Raw genomic sequence first — 24,526 nt, forward strand, 5'->3', positions numbered from 1 at the left:
TTTCATTAAAATCAGATGTAAAATAAGAAAGTTACGACATTTTAAAGTTTCGCTTAATTTCACAAAACAGTTATATGCACATCCTGGTCGGTATGCAAATGAGGGGACTGATGACATCACTCACTCACTATTTCCTTTGTATTTTATTATATGAAATATTTAACTTTCTCCTCATTGCCCTGTGAAACAAAATTTTATTCCTCCCTGAACTTGTGGCATTACCATTTTTATAACATTTTATGGTTCAGTTTAGTTGGTCCTTGATGTCAAATTGGTAAAAAATGTCATGACTTTCCTATTTACATCAGATTTTGATCAAATTTTAAACATTATGCTTGCTTGATTATTCTCTATTTATTCAATTCAAAATTTCTCTGGGACGGACTTGACCGTACTGTAATACTGTTCCCATTTCAGACTAAGACTGCAGCATTTCAAGTTTGCTCTAACAAAAAAGTAGCACTATTAGCAGCCCTTGAAGCTACATGTAAATGTTGCCTACTTCTACATGCTTTGAATTTTGATATTTTTAGGCCAAAACCACTGTTCTATAGGGTACATTTTAATATTACACCATACATGGAGAAGAAACAAAATCTCCAAGGCCAGTAGGAGAGGGCATCAATGGCAATGTCCTTGGTGTCCTTGGATTCACTTTAAAGTGAAAAGCATTGCTTCTGTCTATTCATTCAATATTCTGTTCAAATTTAATGCTTTCATCACAAAGGATGATCCTCATAAAGATCTTGTCAGAAGCATTTGGATTCAGCTTTTCACATACACAACATGCCAAGGAGTTTACAGCTGGAGACATACCAATTTTGATTTGGTTTTGGGTTAACCACATGGTATGACACACGTTATCTCAGTCATTTGGGTGATGCAGTCCACCCTCCTTAATCATCAAGAGTTTCTCAATTCTCAAGATGGTGTGAATCATTCAGGACCAGTAGCTTACAATCTGGATCCAAGACAGAACTACTTAAACCAATGGCTACATTTCTCTTCTAACTATAAAATGAGGACCATATACACCAGCCCTGTTCACATTGCTACTGACTTCAGATGTAGGCATAATTAGGTCATTCTAGCAAAACCTATAACCTTTAAAGTGTGAACATGCTACACTACATCTTCCTTTCATTGAAGCATCACAGGAGGGCCAGGATGGTTCAAGGTGATTTGAAATGCCTTAAAGCTACAAACTATAAATTACTGATAATATAGTACATATTCAATGGTGCACTATATATCCAATAATACCTCGGGTTCAAGTACTGATAGAAAATGACAGCAAATTGATTTTTCAGTATTATCACCAATGTCATCAATAGGGTCCAAATGTCTATTATGGTGGAAAAAGGACTGGCAAAACTTTCAACTCCTACATGTAGGCAAACCCTCTACCTTTGATCAGGGGTCTTTATACTTCAACTAAAGGGGAAACGAAGGGGTGGGGTGTTGTGTTATTGCAAAACCCAAACTTTTAGAAATTAATCTTATGATGCTCTGGTTGCATGAATAAAAAGTGCTGTTTTCATATGATGTTGGACTATGCTGTTGTTATGTGCGCCTTTAAAGCCTATGGCAACACAAGAGACCAGCATCATGCCACGGTTCGCTCTGATGAAGACACACCAATCTCTCTCGCATCCAGCTTTAGAGGGGAAGCTAATTAACCATGACAAGACAAGTTCATGTACTATTCTGTAGGTCCTTCTTACTTATAGATGAAGCACATGGGGAAGGGGAGGTGGGGCATCCCCTTCCCTTTTTTTTGTAAAGTGATAAGGGAAACAAAACAAAACCAGGAGAATGAAAGTAAGAGAGAATAAACAGGAAAAAGAAGTATGGTTCCTTCCTTGTGATTTTTAATGTGACAAGTTCGCCCCAACAAAAAGTTGATTTGAATAAAAAGAGAAAAATCCAACAAGCATAACACTGAAAATTTCATCAAAATCGGATGCAAAGTAAGTTATGACATTTTCAAGTTTCGCTTATTTTTCACAAAACAGTTCTACGCTCCATTCAGTGATATGCAAATGAGAGAGTCAATGATGTAACTCACGCACTATTTCTTTTGTTTTTTGTTTGAATTATACAATATCTAAATTTTTACAAATTTGACAATTAGGACTCCCTTGCTTGAACCACAAAATGTTAAAATAATGGAATTCCACGTGTTCAGGGAGGAATAAAACATTGTTTCACATGACAATGATCAAAAATCAAAATATTTCATGTAATTAAAATACAAAAGAAATAGTGAGTGGGTAATGTCATCGGTCCCCTCATTTGCATAACGAACAGGATGTGCAAAGAACTGTTTAGAGAAATTAAGCAAAACTTGAAAATGCTATAACTTTCTTATTTTACATCTGATTTAGATGAAATTTTCTGTGTTGTGCTTGTTGGAATTTTCTCTCTTTATTCAAAATTTCAAAACAATTTTTGTTGGGGTAGACTTGTCCTTTAAGGAAAACAAATATCATCAAAAACAAGAGAGATAAAAAGAAAGGACAGAAGAGAAGAAAGGGGGAATATATATAGTATTGGAAAGGTGAGGGATCACCCCCCCACCCCCTTTCCCAATGATTCTTCAAAGAGAGTTGGAAAATGAAACTGAACAACTCTGGTACTACCTTTGATGAGGCAAGTATAGAGACTTGAAATAGATTAATTTGTGAGTGTGCTACATTAAATACTTATAACAGCAATAAAAAAAATTGACATGGGACAAATTGAAGGTCAATAATAACCTTTGAAACCCCAAAACATGAGGCCCACTTCCCCTATCATTCTACCTTTGTTTACATAATATTTGACACTGCTATATTTTTATATTTGACTTAATATCTGTTTACTTGTTGTACCATTGAGCCACTTTATAAAAAAAAACATTAATGTCTGCTGCATTTCCTCTGCAGGGCACATGGAGGAATAAAAGTTAAAATTCTGATGTTAATTTTGATCTTTGTTGATATTGATATATATCCTGTATAAATTGTTCAGGGAATGAGGGAATGTATTTTTAACTAGACAAGTTCCATTGGACCAAAATATGGCTCAGCTAGGAATAGAATGCCTTATTAGGAAGAGCCTGTGTGGATAGCAGAATATTATCATCATAAATCCTTCAAGTTGGTCTACAAAGAGGCATTTAGAAATCTGTTGGGATATCAACTGTACTTTCTTACTGAATGAATGTTTACGAATGAATACGGATGAATGGATGGATGGATGAATGAATAAATGGATGGATGAATTAATGAATGAATGAACGAACAAACGAATGAATGAATAAATTAATTAATTAATTAATCAATCAAAGAATGAAAGAATGTGTGTATTTTTTTGAACTCTCAAAAATAATATTGCAATGTTGGCCAAGAGTTGTCAATAAATATATGAATCTTACCGAGATATAATACCTGAACCTTTGAAGAAGTTTGTAAAGATTTGTTTTATCAATATGGTAGTCTTGAAGAATTCACCAATCATCATTTAGTGTCTATAGTATCCTTAATTCTCAACATTAAACATTGTGCTTATTTGAGTACTTTCTACATCAAATATGTTTCATAACTTTATTTAATATGTCTTATTGCATTGCTTTTGGGTATTCTTGTTTGAGAGGCAAAACAAATCAATTCTAAACATGAGCATGACTGTTACAATTTATTCTACTCAGGACAATATAATAAAAAATCTATTTCCAAGACACTGAACCTAAATCAAGTTGGAATCTAACAACTGTCATGAGAGACATAAATCATCTCCTGCTGTAACACCATTTACATGATAAATGCTACTCCCTCGACACGATCATGTTCTAAATATTTACCAAGAAATCCCTATCTAATGATAGCATCCTAGAGCATTCAGGATTCAATGGGGTTATTACCATCTTCCAAAAGATGATGTTAACTGTATTTATTTCAACTAAAAATTTCCATGACTGTCTTTGGAAATTGAATAAGTTTTTTTTTCAAACTATGGGGACTTATAGACATGTATAAACAACAAAAGTTTGTTCTTTCTTTTAAAAAGGCAAGAGAAATAAGAGTAATGTTGCATGAAAATGAAAACATGAAAAATATTCAAATAATGTATGTTGCATGTATTCTTTTAACAAGCAATCTATATGTATGCAAGGAACTATCATGGGTCAATTTGGTTTATCATGTTTGATACATGTACACCACCACTCCTACATCTAGCAAATTCTCATTTTATCCTTCATTTTAAGTAAATATAGGCCTTACTGATACTCTCTTGGCTGCAAAAATCAATCCACATTACTGCACCTCAAAAAGCAGATCATTGTGGAAAAAAGTGATACTCAAAAAGTGATTCAGAAAAACTTCAGGAGAAAAAAATCACCCCAGGCCACTTCAATTTATCATAACAATAACTTAATTCCCTTTTGAACCTCATTTTGATGATGAGCAACAGTAAATCAGTTAAGACATTTCCAATGGCATTTTGGAACAACTTCTGAATTGCGATTCTGCAAGAGTTTTACTGTGAGGAATGTTTTGTGAAGGATCAAGAGTCAGCTTTTGAAATAGTTTTGCCTTTTAAATCAGATCTTGGGGTGAGAATGTGGGTTGAACGACAAACCACGCTTTGTTTTCCGCATGAAAATCAAACCACCCACGTCTGTACACATTAATGAGATAGACGCTGAGGACGTGTCATGGGTACTTGGCACTATGACTGTGACACATTCAATGGCACGTACTGAGGCCCACCTCTAACCAACAAGACCAACATTACCAAGAAATGGAATTTGAACTTGGTCTATGGGCTATTTTCTTTGTGGATTAGTTTAAAGTATGGCAGAAGAATAAAAAAAAACAGTATATCAAAGCAAAGTTTAGAATACAATGTGGTAGAGTGTGGTTTATAAATGTACATACTCTCATTATTTGGTCAGGAGATGTGGGGGGAAACAAAAGCAATTTTTGAAGGGTTCAGTACCATAATATATTGGTGCTATTATAGGAACTATTCAGGGTACTCTGTTGTCACCTCATCTAAACAGAGTATGTGCGGTGGCTGTATTGTTTGGTAATTAATTTTTTTAAAAAGTTTTGGTTTTATGGTAATTAATAAAGGTCATGACATTTTTATGATTCATTTAAAAAACTATACAGGCAAAGATCAAATGATATAAGAAGAGATCTTGTCAAGAAAGGGAACATTGTGAAGAATTGAGGAGAATATGGGGAAGCAAGGAGCAAGATGGAAAGAGGTAGAGGAACGATTGACAGTAGGGAGAGGGATAGGAAGCGGGAAGATTGGAGTGGAGTAAAGGGGTAGATAGTGAGGTTTGGAGAGTAGGCACGGGGAAAGAGGGATGGGAAAGGGGATTGGGAAAGAGAGGGGTGAGATGGAGGGAGCAAGAGAAGAAGGAAAGATTATCAAAACCACATGGGAAGAAGGAGTTGTGCAAATAGTATTAAATAGCAAACAAGCATGTTAAAATTTGGCTCACACAGGATAAAATGCAATTGCAATGTTCAAATCTTGTACCACAAATAAGCAGAAAGTGCCGTTTGCATTGCAGTCTACATACTGTGCTGTATGTAAAATGTAAAAAAAAACACAAGCTAGAAGGACGATACAAAGGGGATGTTTTCAGTAGTTTATGGAATTGGCCAAGGAAATATGAGGGAGGTATGATTTGTTTTGAAAATTCTAGGCAGCTGGGGGTAACAGAGAGCAGCACGTACATCTGAAAGCACACTGAGATAGTAAGTACATTTGAAAGAGTAGGAAAGGAAAAGGAAGAGAAAAACAATAGACAGATAGAACGATAGATAGATAGACAGACAGACAGACAGACAGACAGACAGACAGACAGACAGACAGACAGACAGACAGACAGACAGACAGACAGACAGACAGACAGACAGAAAGACAGATAGATAGATAGATAGATAGACAGACAGATAGACAGACAGACAGAGACGAGCATGTACAAAGGGATAAAGATTAAGTACAATAGTTGCAAATATGAAAATACTTACCTGATTTTCTTATTTACGAGATAACTCATACATCTACTTGATTTGCTAGTTCAGCCCTCTGGACTGCCATACCCGAATAGAACTCCCAAGGATTTAAAAAGCGCGAGCGCGCCCTCTCCCATTCAGGCTTACTACCCATGATCACCGCGCAATTAGCGTCCATCTTCCTCACCTTTCGCAAGCCCATACGTTGAAACATGTTGCTACGCAAGGCGGAGGGTCGGTGGGAGGGTATCAAGTAGATGTATGAGTTATCTCGTAAATAAGAAAATCAGGTAAGTATTTTCATAATTTACTTCAATAACTCCATACATCTACTTGATTTGCTAGACCAGCACGGACTCAAACCGTAGGGAGGTATGTTTTCAATTGTAAGCCTTAGAAAATTTAAAAGAAAAAAACAAAAACAACGAAATTTAGGGAGAGGGGGAAAAAGCCGCAGCTGCTTTAAGCGCCGAAGCAGCAAATCTCGCCTCGCTGGACGGAATGTCCTTCAAGTAGAAAGAAGTGAAGGAGTTAGTTGAGCGCCAAAAGGCGGCCCTCAAAAATGTCCTCGAGAGGAATGCCCTGTATACTCAGGAATACTTAGTATCATGGGCCCTCGGCCTAGTGTCAGGAGAACAACATCACCTGCTGACTAGAGCGTAAGAATCGAAATTTGTTGAAAATTTCAACAAGAATCGTGATCGGAAAACTGAAGCTTTTAAGGCTCAGTAAGTGATCAATCGACCAATCTGAGAAGGCGAGATATCTCAGACCCCTACCGAAATTTAAGCGTGCCGCTTGCTAGTAACTAGCATGCGACTAGCAGGGCACTCGCTTAATAAGCGAGTGCATGCTAGCGAACAGTCCCTGCTCGCTAAAAGATCGCTTAACTATTACTCTGCACGCATATCACACGCTTATTAAGCTAACCGCATGCTAGTTACTAGCATGCCGCAAGCTTGCGCAAGCTAGTCGCACGCTTCCCGCAAGCTTGGAAATTTCTGTAGGGGAAGCCTCCGCGTGGGAGAAAGCGCCCAGAATTCGATATCTGTCTCAAATGCGTGAGGGCAGAAATCTGCAGAATTCTGATAGAGAGCTGTGGTAAAAAGTTACTAGCGGTCCGAAGGGGACCAGGAACGACGGAGAGTAGGGATTTAGGAAGAAAACCACTCGTAAGGCAGACAAGGGTCGAGAAAGCGACTGAGTGCCATCCTGTTAATAAGGAATGCCGCGGACATGTTGCCTATGTAGAATAGAGCAGTCTGGTCAAAACAGCTCAACCGGGCGTGTCAGGGATACAGCGCGGTACACATCACGACAAAAGTGTGTTAGACCGAGTGATCGAGAGAGAACTCAGGATCCCCTTTCTCCCATACTGATTGAAGCACCCATCTGAGGGTGCAGTGCCCGCGGTGGAAGAGGTGGCTTGGCTCAAGCCACCATCGCCGAGAGAGCCCGTGAGGCTAGGCTGCGATGGCTGTCCGCTGGGCGGGGGAATCCCTAGCAGCAGCAAGTGTACGCCAGAGGGAGCTGGCGAAAAAAAATCTGTCACGATATTACGTGTAAACGACCATCAAGAGATGCTCTAAACGAACAGACATCGCCAGATATGATACCTCAACCGTTACATTCCCAACGGAATCGAATGAGGTAGCAACGGCCCTGTCCTATCAAGTTAGGGACGGAAACTGGCTAAGAGTGTCGAAGTCCTCGCTTGAAGAAACAAGCGAAGGAGACTTGAGGAAGTAATCACAAAATTTCCATCAGTCTGCGGTGAGAACCAGTTGTTTATGAAAACAGTCACAAGGCCTGTTTCTCAGGTGATCGTAAGAGCGAGCACCGCCGGCGCCGGTTGCGGCAGCGTGGAACAGTCCGATATCGGTAAGATAAGGAGCTCCAAAAAGCTGCGGGGGGGGGGGGCGGCAAAAATGACGCCCTAAGCAGCGGGGGATGAGAATCTAAATTTCTAAAAGAAGAACTCCAGTGAAGTAAATCACTTACATGGAGAGGCTCATCCACAGTCGGCCCGAGAGAAGGCGGGTCGTAGTGATCGTGGTTAGGAAGGCATAAGCATACATCCATCCACTGTTACATCATCCTCGGTCGTGCGGTGACCCTGGCCACATGCCTTGCATGGAAGGAGGATGAAAGCAGCATGCGGGGCGACTCGAGTGTGCCGTGAAAAAATTTCTAAGAAAGAAGCCGATTCGACTAACGGGCACGGTAAAGGCATCCACCGTAGACCACTCCGCACAAGGAGGGAGCGGCGGAGACGCCCGCAAGATTGACCCACATAGAGGGCAGTCTATAAAATAGACAGTTAGAGCTCGACCGATGGTCTGGCGGTGTACAGTTTGGTGTGAACTCGCCGACCCGGTACGGTGGGTGTGCCCAGAAAGTAGGCATAGAATGCCGACAGAGAATCCTGGGGCTTTAAACAAGTTTGAACGCGCGTACATAGCCAACAATCTCATGAGATGTACGGCGGTTACTTTCCTCCGAGATGATGTTTACCCAACCGGGAAAGACTCGGGGAACAGCTGTGAATGTCAACAGGAGGGATATCTAGCATATGAAAAGCTGATTCCTTCCACGTATTCGGTGCGGGTGCTGCCGGCGGTGTCCGGGGGGACGACCGGTGATGGCAGCTCGGGCAGGGTTCGTACGAGCCGCCCGAATACGAGACAAATAGGTTAACATAACCATAATGCACCGGGTGGTGAAGGCATAGCGATTATTAAGCACAGGAGAACTTTTAATCGCCGTGACATTCAGATCCGATATACATACTCATAAGCTCGGAGAGCTATGAGATAGTGAGACATACCGCTGAGCGGTGATGGTGCTCATATCAGAGTCGCCCTCTCTTCAGCGGCGATCGCTGGAGAACGGGTGTCTGTACTAGCCCTGACTCTGGCGTTGCAAGGGTAGGAGCTAAGTAAGACAGGGCACCCTTACTTTCGAATAGAAAGTGAGGTTCAGGCCAGAAAAGCGACGGTCCCGTCGCCTGGGCGGACGGTCCGCGGACGTGATAGGTTGTCCTCTCAAAGCAGCCAAACATTCTCACGAGAGAAGTGCGGCATGCGGTATGTAAGAGATTCATACCTCCAATCTACGGGCCCGCTTAGGGGGAAGAATGGAGAGAGTTACCGCTGAAGGAGTCGTCGCCGTATGTGAGCTTGACGTAGAGGGCGAATTCGGGAGAACCTGCATAATAATCGCCCCCCCCCCCTGCCTCTGCCTTCTCGCTAGCCTCGAGAGGCTTGAAAATTTCGAGACGGCGGCGCCGGAGCCTGGCGCTTCCGGGCAGCAGCAGAGCGGGGGTGGGTTTACACCCACGGAGCTGGCAGCTTCCTCGTCGTAGGAGCCGCCTCGCCTAGAGCGACCCCGTCACTCTCCGAGACCCCCAATTCGGCCGATTGAGCTCGGAGCGCCTGAAGAGGCGGGGCGAGAAAATATGGACTCCCTTGCTTCATCAATACCCCCACTCGGAGGGTAGATGTGAGGTAGATACTTGTCAAGCAGCGCCTGAGCGCTTACTGAAAAGTCGACCGCGGGATAGGAGTTGTCCTCGTAAAGGGAGTCTCGCTCTATGGACTGAACCGGGGGGTTGTCCAGTAAGCGCCGGGGTGGCCCCGCGTGTCGGCTGGGACACGTGCTCTGAGATCGACGAAAATGCTGGAAAGCACACGCGATCTTGGGGCACCCGGTTAGTCGGTGCACTGGCTGGCGATTTAACAGAATCGCTCGAGGATTTCCCGGGTGTCTGGTGGTTATTGCCCACTTGTCTCGCTTGATGCTCAGGGGCATCAGCGGGGTGAGTAGACGTCGAGGGTGGGGTGAACCCGCACTACTCGAAAGCAGAATGTAGCAGCATGAATAGCTGTAACATCTGACCACCGACACAAGGGTCTGAAGGAGGGACGCCCATGGCAACAGGGCTGGCCGACCTCACCTTCGACCTCTTCTTCTTCGCGGCCTCCGCCGGTGTGGCCGGGGCAGAAGAAGGCACAAGAGGCACGGGTGATTTCTTACGATTTGCCGCCCCTGGCAGGGCGGCCGTCAACAACGAAACTTCACCCGAATCTGACGGGGTCAGATTGTGGTCACAGTCTGATGTGTGACACCTCTCGCGGTAGCAGAATGTAGCAGCATGAATAGCTGTAACATCTGGCCACCGACACAAGGGTCTGAAGGAGGAACGCCCATGGCAGCAGGGCTGGCCAACCTCTCCTTCGACCTCTTCTTCTTCTCTTTCTGCGGGCTCCGCCGGCGTGGCCGGGGCAGAAGAAGGCATGAGAGGCACGGGTGATTTCTTACGATTTGCCGCCCCTGGCAGGGCGGCCGTCGACAATGAAAATTCACCCGAATCTGACGGGGTCAGATTGTGGTCACAGCCCGATGTGTGACGCCTCTCGCGGTAGCAGAATATAGCAGCATAACATGTATGACTGTAACATCTGGCCACCGATAAGAGGGTCTGAAGGAGGAATGCCCATGGCAACAGGGCTGGCCGACCTCTCCTTCGACCTCTTCTTCTTCTTCTTATTTTGCGGGCTCCGCCGGCGTGGCCGGAGCAGAAGAAGGCACAAGAGGCACGGGTGATCTCTTACGATTTGCCGCCCCTGGCAGGGCGGCCGCCAACAACGAAACTTCACCCGAATCTGACGGGGTCAGATTGTGGTCACGATCAGATTGTGGTTACAGTCTGTGTGACGCCTCTCGCGGTCAGGGGCTGGGCGATCTCTCCCGATGCTGTCAATGGAGGACGACTTATACGGCAGAGATCCTGACCTGTGCCGGGGGGAGAGAACCGCACTCTCCCTCCGGACTTCTGGTGACCCGGTAGCCGGTGGGTCGCATAGCCCTATGGGTGCTGCGGCGGCAGGACCTAGTTTAGGCTTGGAAGCCTTGGCTACCACTTTTTCCTTTGTCCGAGACCGTGGCACCACAGTCTCGGCCTTCCTTCTCTTAGCATCCGACCGCAAATTCGGAATGCTGATCGACGCACCCTCATACTCACCGCCGCTGGGCGCTCACCGCGGCGTCCTTCCTGCTCGCCTGGAGGCGGCCGACTTCTGTAACTTGCAATCGGGACGGTCCCCGTGGAGGGCACCAGGTCCTCTGGGGCTGTGTTAGTCCCATTCAAAGATACCTCTCTCTACCCTGAAAAAGGAAAAACAAGAATTTTTCTTTTTCTTTTTTTTTACAAAGATCTCGCTTAGATTAAAGGTGGAGACCGGAGTGGTCTTTCCCTCCTCCTAAAGGGAGTTTGTTTGAGCAAACAGAACAAAACAAGAGGGGAGGGGTAGGGAGGAAGAAGAAACTAAGAATAGTTTAGGTATCTGCCTGTAAGAAAATAAAAAGGAGGTCGGAGACTTTGAAAAAAGAAACTCCTACAAGGTTCCCCTACTATATTCTCTTTTTGTGCCCGAAGGAAAAATTCGAAACAAAAATTCAAAATGAATGCAAGTTCAGAAGAGAACGAACTTTCCACCTGCGAAGAAACACAAAAACAAGCATTTCAGAGCAGGAAGAAAAGGGATTGAGAGACAAATAATTCCAGATAAGAGAAATTTTACGATAATTTCCAAGAGGAAAAAAAAAAGTAACCTCCTGTGGAAAGGTAAAGAAATTCAGAACAGGAGGAAGGAGGAACGTCTCTAGTAACGATTCCAAGAGGAAGAACGACACAGTAAATCCTCAAAGGGAATCGTAGAGCCCGCCTGTCGAAATAAAAAATATATAAGACTAGGAGGGAAGAGGGAATTGAACGAAGAAAACAATTCCGGGACAGGTCAAAAAAATTTCTAACAGGAAGGAGACCCCACCTGTAAAGAACAAAATTTTTTTTTTTTTTTAGGGGGGATTGAATAACCAAACAATCATCAGGTATAATTGCGTAAGCCGAATTAAACAATCCCCGAAGCGTCTGTGAATAAAATATTAATCAAGAATTTTATTCAGAACAGAAAGGAAAAGGAATTGAGCTTTAGGATGCGCCTGTGAATAAAATATCAATCAAGAAATTTATTCAGAACAGAAGGAAAAGGAATTGAGTTTTAAGATCCGCCTGTGAATAAAATATCAATCAAGAAATTTATTCAGAACAGAAGGAAAAACGAATTGAGCTTTAAGATCCGCCTGTGAATAAAATATCAATTAAGAAATTTATTCAGAACAGAAAGGAAAGAGAATTGAAGAATTAATCAATCAATAATCAATCGAAAATCTTAATAAATCAATTCCAGAAAGCAAGGAAGGAACAGAGTTGAAGATCCCAACCTGCAAAAAAGAAATAACAATAACACCCTCGACAACAAAGTGTAGAGGCTGTCTAGAATTTAATTAAAAAACGGCACCAAAAGCCACCACGCTTTGAACGTGAAGAACAATAACCATGACAGGTGGTGAAGGCTTGCTGCCACGTAGGCAGGCCAAGCCCGGTGCCTCGCGAACGCGCTAGCGATGCGGCGCGACGAGAACTCAAACGTTAGAAAAACAATTTAAGTTTCACCAAAAACACGTCTGAAAAGTCACGCCAAGTGTAAATTCTGAACACAATCTTACACACAAATGGAAAGATTGAAATTAAAAGGGAGAATGCACCACAGATAAGCGAAAAAAATATACCAAAGCTCAAAAAGATTTGAGCTCTTAGGAGACTTATCTGAGCACGTCTTGACAGGTGGCTTGCCGAAAGCAAAAGAGGAAGATGGACGCTAATTGCGCGGTGATCATGGGTAGTAAGCCTGAATGGGAGAGGGCGCGCTCGCGCTTTTTAAATCCTTGGGAGTTCTATTCGGGTATGGCAGTCCAGAGGGCTGAACTAGCAAATCAAGTAGATGTATGGAGTTATTGAAGTAAATAGCGGGATTGCTTGACTATAAAATATTGTAATTGAGAACAAGTTACATCTCATATCAGGAATCAGAAAATAAAATGTAAGTGATGTTGAGGAAATATCAACCAGTTTCAAGTTTCCAACATAAGGATATTAAGCCTCTAAAGTATAATTCCAAGAAATAATAACAAATATATTGTTCCAATTGAGCTCTCTTATTTGTCATAAATCTATTTTGATTCTTATTTTCATTTATTACTACAGCAATGAAGCTTCAGTTTTGGAGAGAAGAGCTTTCCCAAATAACATTCTGCAAAGAATAAGAAAGCAAGGTTTTGATTGTTAACAATATTTTGGTTCTGTTATGAATAAACAAATAAATGAGTAAGTAAAATAATGTACTTTTGGACTTCCTTCCATGCATACCTCAGGACGGTTGAATATATAGACAAAAATAATAACATTAGTCTAAAAATCCATCCTGAATTATGTAATTTTATCATGTCAATAGGAAAATATAATGGCATCATTTAATTCATGAATTTTTATTGTATTTATTTCTTTTTTTTTCATTTCAAGGGTTTAACTTGAATGTAACTTGTACTCAATTACCTTTTCAAGGCAAAGCCAGTCATAGCAGAATATTAGCATTTCAATACCCTCGCAACAAGATTTCGTCAAGGAAAGGGAGAAATATCTTTGTTTTCATTAAAAGCAATCAACTTCAACTAAATATTCTTTGAGTTTTCCATATCAAGAAACATACCATATTCATTTCCTAAGTCATACTTGCCTATAGGCAGACATGCGACCAAAAAGAAAAGAAACAAAATTAGAAATTCAGAAAAAATCATAAGCTGAAACAATAACAAAATCATATATCAATTATAATACAAGTAAAGCAATGGTGCAAGTTGACACTCTTTTGAATCTGTGTTTCATTTTTTTCTACTAATGCAACTGGTAATATACAGGCAAATAAATCAATACTGCAAATTTATCTTTTCAACTGTCCTTACTGAACCTAATATAATCCTTTTATACAATTAAGCAGTGCAGCAAATAAAGATTCCCTGGAATTTGTATATATTGTAGAGGCATGGAGCAGCCAACAAACACATTTCAAAGGCTTTTTTTTTAATCAAAGCAATTCTATATTCAAGACAGCATTCTCAAATACAATTTGATATATTAGTATGCATACATTTATTTCAAATTAAAATGGGATTCAGGAATAAGAAATATGGAGGAGCAGGTAAGTTACCAAGTTTTGATTCAATGAAACATATATAATCAATTACAGGTGAGCAGGGGAGCATTTCATGAAATAGTGATTTTCACTATTGTTATAAGCTACAGAAATCCTTGCATCTGATTGGCTCAGAACAAATATGACAGACAAAAAGCACTATTTGTTTTATGAAATGCTTCCCTGTCAGGCGTTGGGGAGGGGGAAATGGGACACAGACCATAATGCCCCCCATTTAAATCTGATATCAGTTTATGATTAACATACAGCCTACTACTAGGGTAGAATCAAGAGAATGAAACTCAAGTATCACCTTACATACCTATCTTATAAATGTGTAGGAGCCATGGAATCTTTTTTGACAGCCGATTCTCTTTTAAAATTAAACATTAGAATATAGTGCCCCTCTTTCTTTAAAAAAAAGACTGTTTGAGCACTATTTCCCAAATTTAGTGACTTGATATCAGAAAGCTTCAGATAAAGACTAAATATTCATATATTTAGCTAATTCAATGCCTAGGAATGGGCTCTCTATTGAAAAGAAAAGAAGATTTTGACTGAGCACCAAACCAAAATACATTTTCATGTAAAAATTGCTGAATTTAACCTGTAAAAGCCAATGTCAATTTATACCTTTCATTTTGAAACTGTTTTAGGGCATACAATTTCATATGATCTGGTAATGAATTGGAACAGTGATTACGCATTAGGATGATTTACAAAACTAAAGACAGGCTTTAAAACCAGTCTAAGGTGTGAATAGTCTGTGTAATACATTAAATAGTATCGGGTGTATAATCCAGATTGCTGTACAAATGTAATATGAGCGATGATGACATATGATATGATCTATAATGGATACCTAAGCCAGTGACCTATATGTAGTGAAGATTATACCACATGCCCAACTTAACTCATCTCCAAATAAATTCTAAACCTAACTGTAGCTGTCAATAGCCAGGAGGTTGTTGCCTATTTCTGTCATATTTGGCTACACCTCAGCTCAAACACTAATTTAATCTTTATCGGGGACAAAGTTCCTGGACTGGGTTGCCTTCATGTTTTTATTTTGATGTTATAGTTTTGAGGGAGGGCAGACTCTCAAAATCTAAATGAAAGTGGTATCATTATTATAATTTTAAGCTACATTATTAAAAAGAAATGTTAAATGAGCACATCACTACAAACAGGCTTTGACACAAACACAAACAGCTGAAAGTGACTGGCAGCATAAGACTAGGGACTTACAGTTCTGTATTTGTGATTGTGCAGCTTCTAACTCCTGTAGGAGCGAGTCTAGTTCTGATACAGGCATTCCTGCCATCCTAGGAGGTGCTGGGGTGGGTTGGTAGGTACTGTTCTGATAGCTAGCTGTCGCTGCCTTGTCGTATCTGAAGGGAGAGAAAGGAAAAGAATAGAAGGGGAAGGGAGAGGAAAAATATAGAAAAAAGAGAGTGAAAATAGATTGGGATAAAAGGGGCAAAATAAAGACAGAAAGCAAGAATGGGACAAGATGAGGTGGGGCAAAATAAGAGAGAGAGAGATAAACAGGGACAAACAAGAGATAGAAAGAGGCCAGCCATGGTTATTTGGTATATGAGAAAACACAATTTTAACAGTTATAAAAGTTATAATCAAATGAAAATAATCCATGGGTTTTTTAATTTCTCTTTGATCTCTACATGGCAATGACATAATTGGTAATTCACAACATATAAATATGAATTTAAAATTCAAAGTATGTAATTTGAACTTCTAGGGAATAATCATAAAAGTGTGCTTTAAATAGGACCATCAAGAGAACACAAACATCTTGCCTCAACAATTTAGTGAGGTAGCCTGACTGCTAGTAGTTTAATACTCTTGCTTCTTGCAATATTTAAATGTAAATGAAAGAGGGATTCCTGTCCTCCCATTTATGCTATGCATCTATTCATGATTCTTGAAGAGCTAGACACTCCATTTCACCACTCCAAAATAACGAAACCGTGTCAATATCACTAGCATGTTTTCCCTGAGTCCAAGTGCAAGTACATGCCAAAAACTGATACATGCATGTTAAAATGAGCAATTGAAAGGTTGGTCGTTGGAGTGACATCCTTTTCCAAATGATGCATTAGTCTAAATCCAACGTTTAAACTGTTGGATTCAGCTATTAATTTCAATTTTTTTTCACTCCCAACTTTTCAATTGCTGAATTAACATTTTGATTTTTAGGATTACCTGAATACTGTTGGCTTTGGTAGTGTAGGCTTGGGAAGCGTCGGTGGGGGTTGTCTTCCGTTGGGTCTTGACCTGGCTGGTTTAGGGGGTGCAACGCTGCCCTCTTGGTGGTCCGAGAGGGGCGGGGATGTAGGGGTCCTTGGGGTGTACTCAAGGCTGTAGGTGGGTGACTGTTGGCTGTAGGAGTTCCCTCTAGGAGGTTCAGAGTAGACCAGGGCAGTCGGTGGAAGCTGGATGTCTTGGACTTGATACAGAGGCTCGGATTCTGCTTGCTGTATCCTGTAGGAGTTCTTAGTGGGATGTGAGGCCTGGATAATCAAAACAAACATCAGGAAAACATTGGATTAAAAAAATAAAAATGTAACCAGGAAGCAATGAAAGCCAAAGTTTTCCTAGGTACATGATCAGACCAGCAGTTCCTGTTCCAGCTCAGTTTTAATTCCAGGAGATATGATTTGCTTTTGTGACAAAGTTCTTATGGAAACATCTCCACATTATTTACCTCTACATGAATCCTGACTGAAAATAAAACACTGAATTTTTGACTGACAATGTTATACCCCCAGAACCTAACCTTAATATTATTACAGTACTCACCAAATTGCTTACACATCAAAGCTGGAGTATGATTTCAAATCAAATGTACAAAGTTTCTGCATGATCAAGAAAACATTGAACTGACCGGTCCCCACAGTGGCACAGCAGCCACCTGGTCCAAAACAAGGATGCCTTGGAAGCACAAATTTATAGGCCTATAGTCTAAGGGTGTGTTTTTGCTTCCATTGCGTAGACAGAAACAGCGTTTTCAAACAACATTTCAGAACGCCGATCGTAAACATGGTTCTGGGAGTGCTGTTTATGCTTAACTTTTCAGAGGGGAAATCACGATCTCCAGCTGGCTTCGCATCGTAATTTTCGTGAACAGGAAAGTAAGATGATTTAAACATCAAAAATGTCCGATATTTTAGTAATTGTATTAGATACTTGACATACTACTTGACATAGCAATAGAATTTCCACCATGGTGATAATAATAGTAAGACAAAATAAAGAATATTAAAGTATACATTACTAATGTAAGGAAATAATAAGACATCTATTTGTTTATGCTACTAGGGCTTCTGGCTCAGCGATGTCTCTTCATCATAACTCCTGTTCCGGGGCTTTTAGTAAATCCCTCAACATTCATTGTGATGACAAAGTAGAAGAGTATAAAGATAGTAATTACACATACAAATGTACATTGGTCATTATCAGAACCAGGGAGATGAGAGGTAATTCCGTGGAGGTAAATAGAACCATGCGACTGTAATTGTCCGCGGATTTTCATCTCATCGGTGGAGCGTTTCATGTAAGGACTTGTCGGACGTTTTATCCGACAAGTCCCATTTTATCCGACAGTTACTATAGTAAAAGTGCCTCTCAGCCAATCAGAATCAAGGAAAGATGTCAGATCTGACAACTTGTCAGACAAAAATGTTGATGAAACGGTCCCCAGAAGCATGTATCAAATGACGTCATTTAAACATGTTTATGATCGCGGTCCTGTTTATACTTCCCCAGAAAGTCTGATTCTGGTCAAACGACGTTAAGAAAAGCATCGTTTTGTAAGTTTACGATCGGCATTCTGAAATGCCGTTTAAATGAAAGTAAGCATGGATCCAACCATGTTTGGGACTAATCACGTATGAAAATGCCGATTCTGGCCTGAAAATCGGAAGCATAAACACGGCCTAATTTGGAGGAGAAGTCTTCTTCCTAGGGAGTGTTTCATCAACATTTTTGTCAGCCAAGTTTGTTAGATCTTGGAACTTCCCTTGATTCGATTGGCTGAGAAGCACGGTTACTATATTGGAACGGATAAAATGGAACTTGTCAGATACTAGTAAAACGTCTGACAAGTCCTTTCATGAAATGCTACCCTGGTCTTAATCTCCTTAGTCCTGGTATAGAAGTCATTCATCAGTGGTTTTAATAGACAACTGTTACAAGCTGATGAAATCATTGCACCTGATTGAGAGCGACGATATTGTCAATGGAAAACATTATTAACAAGACTGAGTCTCCAGAAAACACTTCCCTGAAAGATATAGCTACAATATATATGTCTATGAGACAAACTGATGTGCATTCTCTTGCCAGGCTAGGCTCTCACTCTAGGCTGACATTTTCCACGGTCTTGGAGCTTTTGTAATATAAGCAGTAAAAATCATTTCTAAGCTTTCAAATTACATTTGCAATGTAAATGTACATATATGTCCTTGCTTTTCAGATCTAGAAAATGAGGGAAAACATTTTTCTTTTGTCACAATTAGATTCTTCTTTTCGAAAGGGGATTTCTCTAATTTCTCAAAGTAGAATGGGCAGCACCACAGCTATTCATCAAGGTAGATGAAGTCCCTATGCCAATTATTCTTGAAGGGCATGTATTATGCTGTAAATTGGAATTACTATGGGTTGCTTGACAGAGCCCTTGGAATCCAAAACCATACTAAAAGGGGTCATATTGTTGTGTTTTTTAAATATTTGTATAATTTGTACAATATAAAAGAAAAGATAAAGGAGAACAACAACTAACTTCATAAATAACAAGAACAAAGGGAGAAAAGGGTAGAGAATGAGGAAGTAGAAGAAAAAGAGGAGGATGATATAAATGATGAAGAAAGGACAAGAAGAAACAAGAACATGAGGACAATTGACAACTATATCTGGCTTTTTTAGGGCTTCAACCTCAGGCTTTGAAGCAATCATACAGTTTGTAGGATAAGAATAAAGTGTAAATTGCAAGGTGGTGAAGCTGCAGTGTTATTAATAAAAGATCCTTGATACAAATTGAAGTAATCACCCAATACAATCTTTACATTGGCATTCGAGAGGACTTACATGTTCGCAAAAAGTTGGGTAAAACACACTTTAACAGACATGCCACAACAAAAGGGTGATCGCAAACAGGGCTGATATCATTTTGATATGGGTCCAGAATCACAGACTAGAATCCAGTCAGGACAAGGAGATTACATTTAGCATGAAGTTCATCAGGATACCAGTATCTCTCTCTAGTCCATGAATTTCACAGGAAGGGTGTAGAGTTACACCACACAACCATGGATCCTGCTGGAACCATGATTTAAATTAATGCATGTAATGTATCTCTGCAAGTTACACCCTTTGATTCCAACTTGGAAGGTTAGTTTGGAATCTTTCAACATGCACATGTAGGTTACATCAAATATTTGCTTGATAACCTGTGGGATTCCTTTTCATGAATGGAAATCATCAAGACAAAGTAATGTAATATCGGCTGTCAGAGGTTATTCACAACATAGAGGAACAGCTTTCCCACATGTTCACAATAAGCTACATGAATGTAAACACAGAATCATATTTCATACTTTAACCAATATCAGGTCTAGAGTAAAGACTAGATGCCAAAGGTTCTGTCCATGTCAGCCAAAGTACATAGTGAATCTAGTCTCACTAATTCAGACTCTGCATATTTAATATGCAGTTTTAATAAACCAAGGGACTGTTCCTGCAGACTACGGGTATAGGTAGGCCTACTCTGCCTACATCACAGTATACAACAATGCATCATGGGTAAAACTTGGTCAATGAATCCATCCATGGTACTTGAATTCTGGATATTATAGATTTCTATATAATGATTAATATCCAGTTAAATTGTTCGAGTTATCAGTATTGTAGAAAATCAATTTCCAAACCAAACTCTATGGAGATTTTAAATATGTGTACATGTAATTGTAATTTGAGACTGAAAAAAGAAACCATTATCATTTTTTTTTAACGATGTTCATGTGTGTTCCACTTGCATTCATGTACGTAGATCACAAAAGGAACATGTTTTTCAAATTTGTTCATGTCGGCTTACACTTAAAATGATAAAAAATAATTTATATGAAATCTGTTTACCAATACTACCACCCACCCACCCTTTTTTACGTGACCCCATTACCCCCACTATCACCGTTGGGTTGGGTCTTCTACCAGGAAAGGAATAAAACGAGGAAGAGGATGAGTTGGAAGATAAGACAGGAAACTCATCCTCTTCGCTTCCTGCTTGCATGCTGACATCCTTACATATAAACATGTCCAACCAGTATAATAACGTATCACACACCGGTAGTGGTAGATCATAACCATTTCCAAACTGGTTCAACTAGATGTGCACTCTACATGTGTATTCAAATCAACAGTAGCATTTCTAATAAAATTTATGGGTTTGGGAGCATGAACAAAAGCATTGGTTTTACTTCCTGTATTCTTGGACTTGAAATTGAAAGTGTAATGTAATATTTTTCAAGTGAATCACTGATCCATGTCAGAGATACACTGAACTGCAAAAAAACAATTTTTCTTAGTATGTATACATGCACCAGATTCGTAGTCAGGGGTGCACTGGTGCATGAGTCCCTCCTCCACTCTTTGGCCAATATTCTGAAGCCTTGTGTAACTTTGACCATGGTCTATATGTAACTCTGTGCTAAAATTATGGGAAGCTAAAATGTCACACATTGCTTTATACATTGTAGGTCTATGAGGCTGTTCTCACTACGTTCCTAAAACTAGTTTTCTGGAAACTAGTTTAACGTGTAGTGAGAACGGTCAAAGCGGTCTTGGAAGCGATCTTCCAAACCAGTTTGAAATGAAAAACCACCTCGCGATGTAGTTTTCAAGATCGCTTTGCCTCGTTAAACTGGTTTTAGCTTAAGTGAGGACACAACCGTTCTTCGGGAAGCGATCTTCGCACATTTTAAGCGCGCTACTCCACATGACAGGTGTTGAATGCCTATGCTGCGGTTTCGAATTTCGCGTGAAACGTGTCACCCCACTGAGAGCGTTTCCATAGCAACAAGAGCGCTTTACTTGAAGTGATTTTGAAAACCACTTTCGCGTGATCAAGTGGGAACGCTAGCAAAGCTATCTTCCAAAGTGGTTTCCTGAATCGGTTTCCAGTAAACTAGTTTTCGAAAGTATAATGAGAACGGCCTCTATGTTTCTGCTCTTTTGTCATGATTTAATATTGAAGAACACTGTTTTAGTCACTATTGCCAATTAGTTATAAGTTGCAGTACTTGAGTAGCAAATATGGGCTGATAATGAACCTGTGCCATGCGTGCCACAATGGGTAACCCATACTATAATTCAATACCAGAGTTTGAATTACATGTAAACCCAACTTCATAATAAGGGCTTCTGGCAACAAACTGGTCACTTTTATCTTCCCCATTATGAGAAGTAGATACATCTATGTCAGAATTATCCCCCCCAACCTTTTCTGTTTAAATGAGGACCTTTTTTCATTTGTCAATTTCTATAACAAACAAAGATAGTAATTTGAGAAAGTGACAATTATAATTGCTTGTCGAAACAAGTTCTACAAATAAAATTAATCCACTTTCTGCCCCAATCACTCAACCCCCCCCCCCCCCCTATTTACGAATTCCTTGACCCACAGGTACATGTATGCCCTGACTCAGAGCTGACATTTTTTGCCACCGGATAGCTATTTTTACTCAGACTTGGGGATTTCACATACCACTGTCAACATTTAGAAACAAGAAGTAACTATTCATATGGATAACCATTATACTGTGCAGCTGGGACAATGCTTCGGTATTCATTCTTGGGTCCTATATTGACCTTGGAACTTATGTACATGTATGTATCAATTAGTCAATAAAAAAAAAACTAAAACATACTGTACACTTTACACGAATGACCACAGAGTCAGCAAATATCTCGGAGCTCCCTATTAAAGCCCCGGTGATTCTCATTACCAGAAACCAATCTGCACCGGATTTATCAAAGCTCCTCAGACCGATTTGTCAAGAAATTGAATCTTAATGGAATGTTTGCTATGTGATAGAGCATTCAAAGAGAGCGTCTTCGTCAAGAGAGTGAAGAAAGATGAATGAGATCAGACGTAAACTTCTGAGAGATAAGTGCTCTAAATCTCAACAAGAGTTCATCTGTGACATGTACACAGCATAAACACATGGGACAATATTTCAATACAAATTTTCCACCTATATCAATATGTATTAACAGTTGGACATGGACATTTGGTTTAGGGTATCCAATTTAAAAGCCATCTTAAGTCTTGGAAAAGATCAAATCTTGTGAATTATATATATCGGATATACTGTAAACTTCTTGGGTTTCTTTGTCACATTAGATTTAGATCCTCCTCATTCATTTACAATTTTCTTCAATAGAGGCCCTTTGAAACATTTAAATTTTATATTTATGTGTAGAGATCTAGTGCTTCAGTGAGCATTGGTGAGCTTCATATGAAGGTTTCATCCTTTATTTTCAACCCTAAGTGTTTCTGTACCCCAAAATGCATGTAGATCAATTTCTATTAGATTTTAGATTACATCACAAAATTTGTTTTATGACCTGTACATGTAGGTGTGTAATTTCAACTCATTTAAAAATTAATTCAAATTACAAATGGATCCTCTATTATATAAAAGTATTGTTGGTTTTCATACTGGAACATTTTAGTTTGGGGCTTTAGTTACATTTTTTAATGACAATATCTAATGGGAAGGGGGGTCTGTAAGCCTCACAAAACATGATAAACTGACGTACATGTTGCAATGAACATGTACCTCACCTCATTGCACAATCCATGAAAGTGATCAAAGTTTTTTTTTTAATTTGTAAATTGGTTGAATAATTTTTTTCAGCAAGACGTAATTTAAATTTAATGAATAAATTTACCAACTTTTAATGAAATAACAATGTTGATATTTCTATACACCTACTTTCATGAAATCCTAGATTTGCCCCTTGAGTACAATGTCATTGCAAGTTTGCAACATGTTTTTACTATACAATTCTATTAAACAATTGCTCACATTTTCAAGTATCTGATAAGAGCTCTGTATTCTATTCTATGACAAACTCTGAAATACTTTGTCAACAATTCTGAAGTCTTGAAGAGCAAAAACCCCACAAAATTGTAATCACAAAGCCTAAAAAGTGAAAGTAAAATCATACAGAAATAGGATACCAGATTTCAATCCATCATGTTTTGCTCTTGAACACCAAAGTGATTGTTATGATATGAGCAAGAAAATGACACCTAACAGCTTGCACTTTCTAAATTTAGTGGTTCTCCAGGCTAGACTGGGAGCAAAACACGTTTCTCGATCTTCCTCGTTATTAATAAAAATTTCAGAGCTTCACACATGGTTCATTTTGAGTGACGATTAACGTCAGACAGAACAGCACTCATTACATCAGCTCCTTGACTCTGATCTTTCATGAATCACTTACGGTTATGAATATGGACAGCTTGGGGTATGAAAACCGGTAGGAAATTTTGTGGAATTGTAATTAAGTTTCGTATTCAGCTCCTTCCTGAATACCACTACAGATAATGGCTAAACCTCTATTCTTATATTTGATCCAAAATATAACATGTCCTTTATCTTTCGGCCAGATTGACAAGCTACTAGTGCTTTCAAGACATACAAGAGAATGAATGAAAGGTTAAGAATTTTTTGAGAGAGAAAATCATATCCATGTCCAAAATACAAATATTCACCAAGCAATCAGCTGATTGGCCTTTCATATTGGTGCTGAAATTTCCGGTTGTGTCCTCGTGTTCCAAAGGGCTTTAATAGGTGTCCCTGTTTTTCCTATGGCTTGGCAAAATAACATGTATTTTGTTATTCAATGGGTGATTTCAAGTTTGGTGTTGACCTTCGCCTTTTGGTGTTAAATTGAAACTACAGGTAGTCCAAAGAAAAATCTCTGTATATTGTAGTAACTGCGCCATCATGTTATATACACTGCAGGTGTTGGAAGCTAGAGAAGGCAAAACTACACCTAACACCAGTAAACTCGGACCAAGGACCAGGGGACACAAAAGAAGTATTACCAACAAAGGACCATATGTGCAAAGCAGCCCATGTATTTCAAACCAAATCGGTAATGGAACATTTTCTTGTGTTCTGATGGCGAGGGGGGCATACGTGACAAAGCAGAGATCATCTTCTCTGTGACCCCCCCCCCACAAAATCCCAATGAGAGCTCCTTGGTATGTGATAATGGAAGCAAGATCTGAGATCATCTCATACCAACTTGGCTGGTTCAGACAGTAATGAGCTGTTCACAGACAAAATGATGGCAGAACTTGCAGAAGACATACCGCCTGGT

At 39.9% G+C, this 24,526-nt stretch overlaps 1 protein-coding gene across 3 annotated transcripts in view; it reads right to left on the reverse strand.

The window, feature by feature from the left end:
- The window catches only part of LOC121408164 (leupaxin-like), a 54,180-nt gene that overhangs the window by 17,723 nt on the left and 11,931 nt on the right, over nucleotides 1-24,526 (reverse strand). For 2 of the 3 annotated variants that reach the window (XM_041599512.1, XM_041599513.1), the window contains exons 3-5: nucleotides 16,337-16,644; nucleotides 15,362-15,504; nucleotides 13,631-13,657 (exon numbers count right to left, since the gene is read on the reverse strand). In XM_041599512.1, coding sequence (XP_041455446.1) covers nucleotides 13,631-13,657; nucleotides 15,362-15,504; nucleotides 16,337-16,644 — 478 coding nt within the window. The remainder of the gene's footprint in view (nucleotides 1-13,630; nucleotides 13,658-15,361; nucleotides 15,505-16,336; nucleotides 16,645-24,526) is intronic. The other variant, XM_041599514.1, reaches the window with a different exon arrangement.

This window comes from Lytechinus variegatus, chromosome 2 (genome assembly GCF_018143015.1).
Source record: "Lytechinus variegatus isolate NC3 chromosome 2, Lvar_3.0, whole genome shotgun sequence".
NCBI lineage: Eukaryota > Metazoa > Echinodermata > Echinoidea > Temnopleuroida > Toxopneustidae > Lytechinus > Lytechinus variegatus.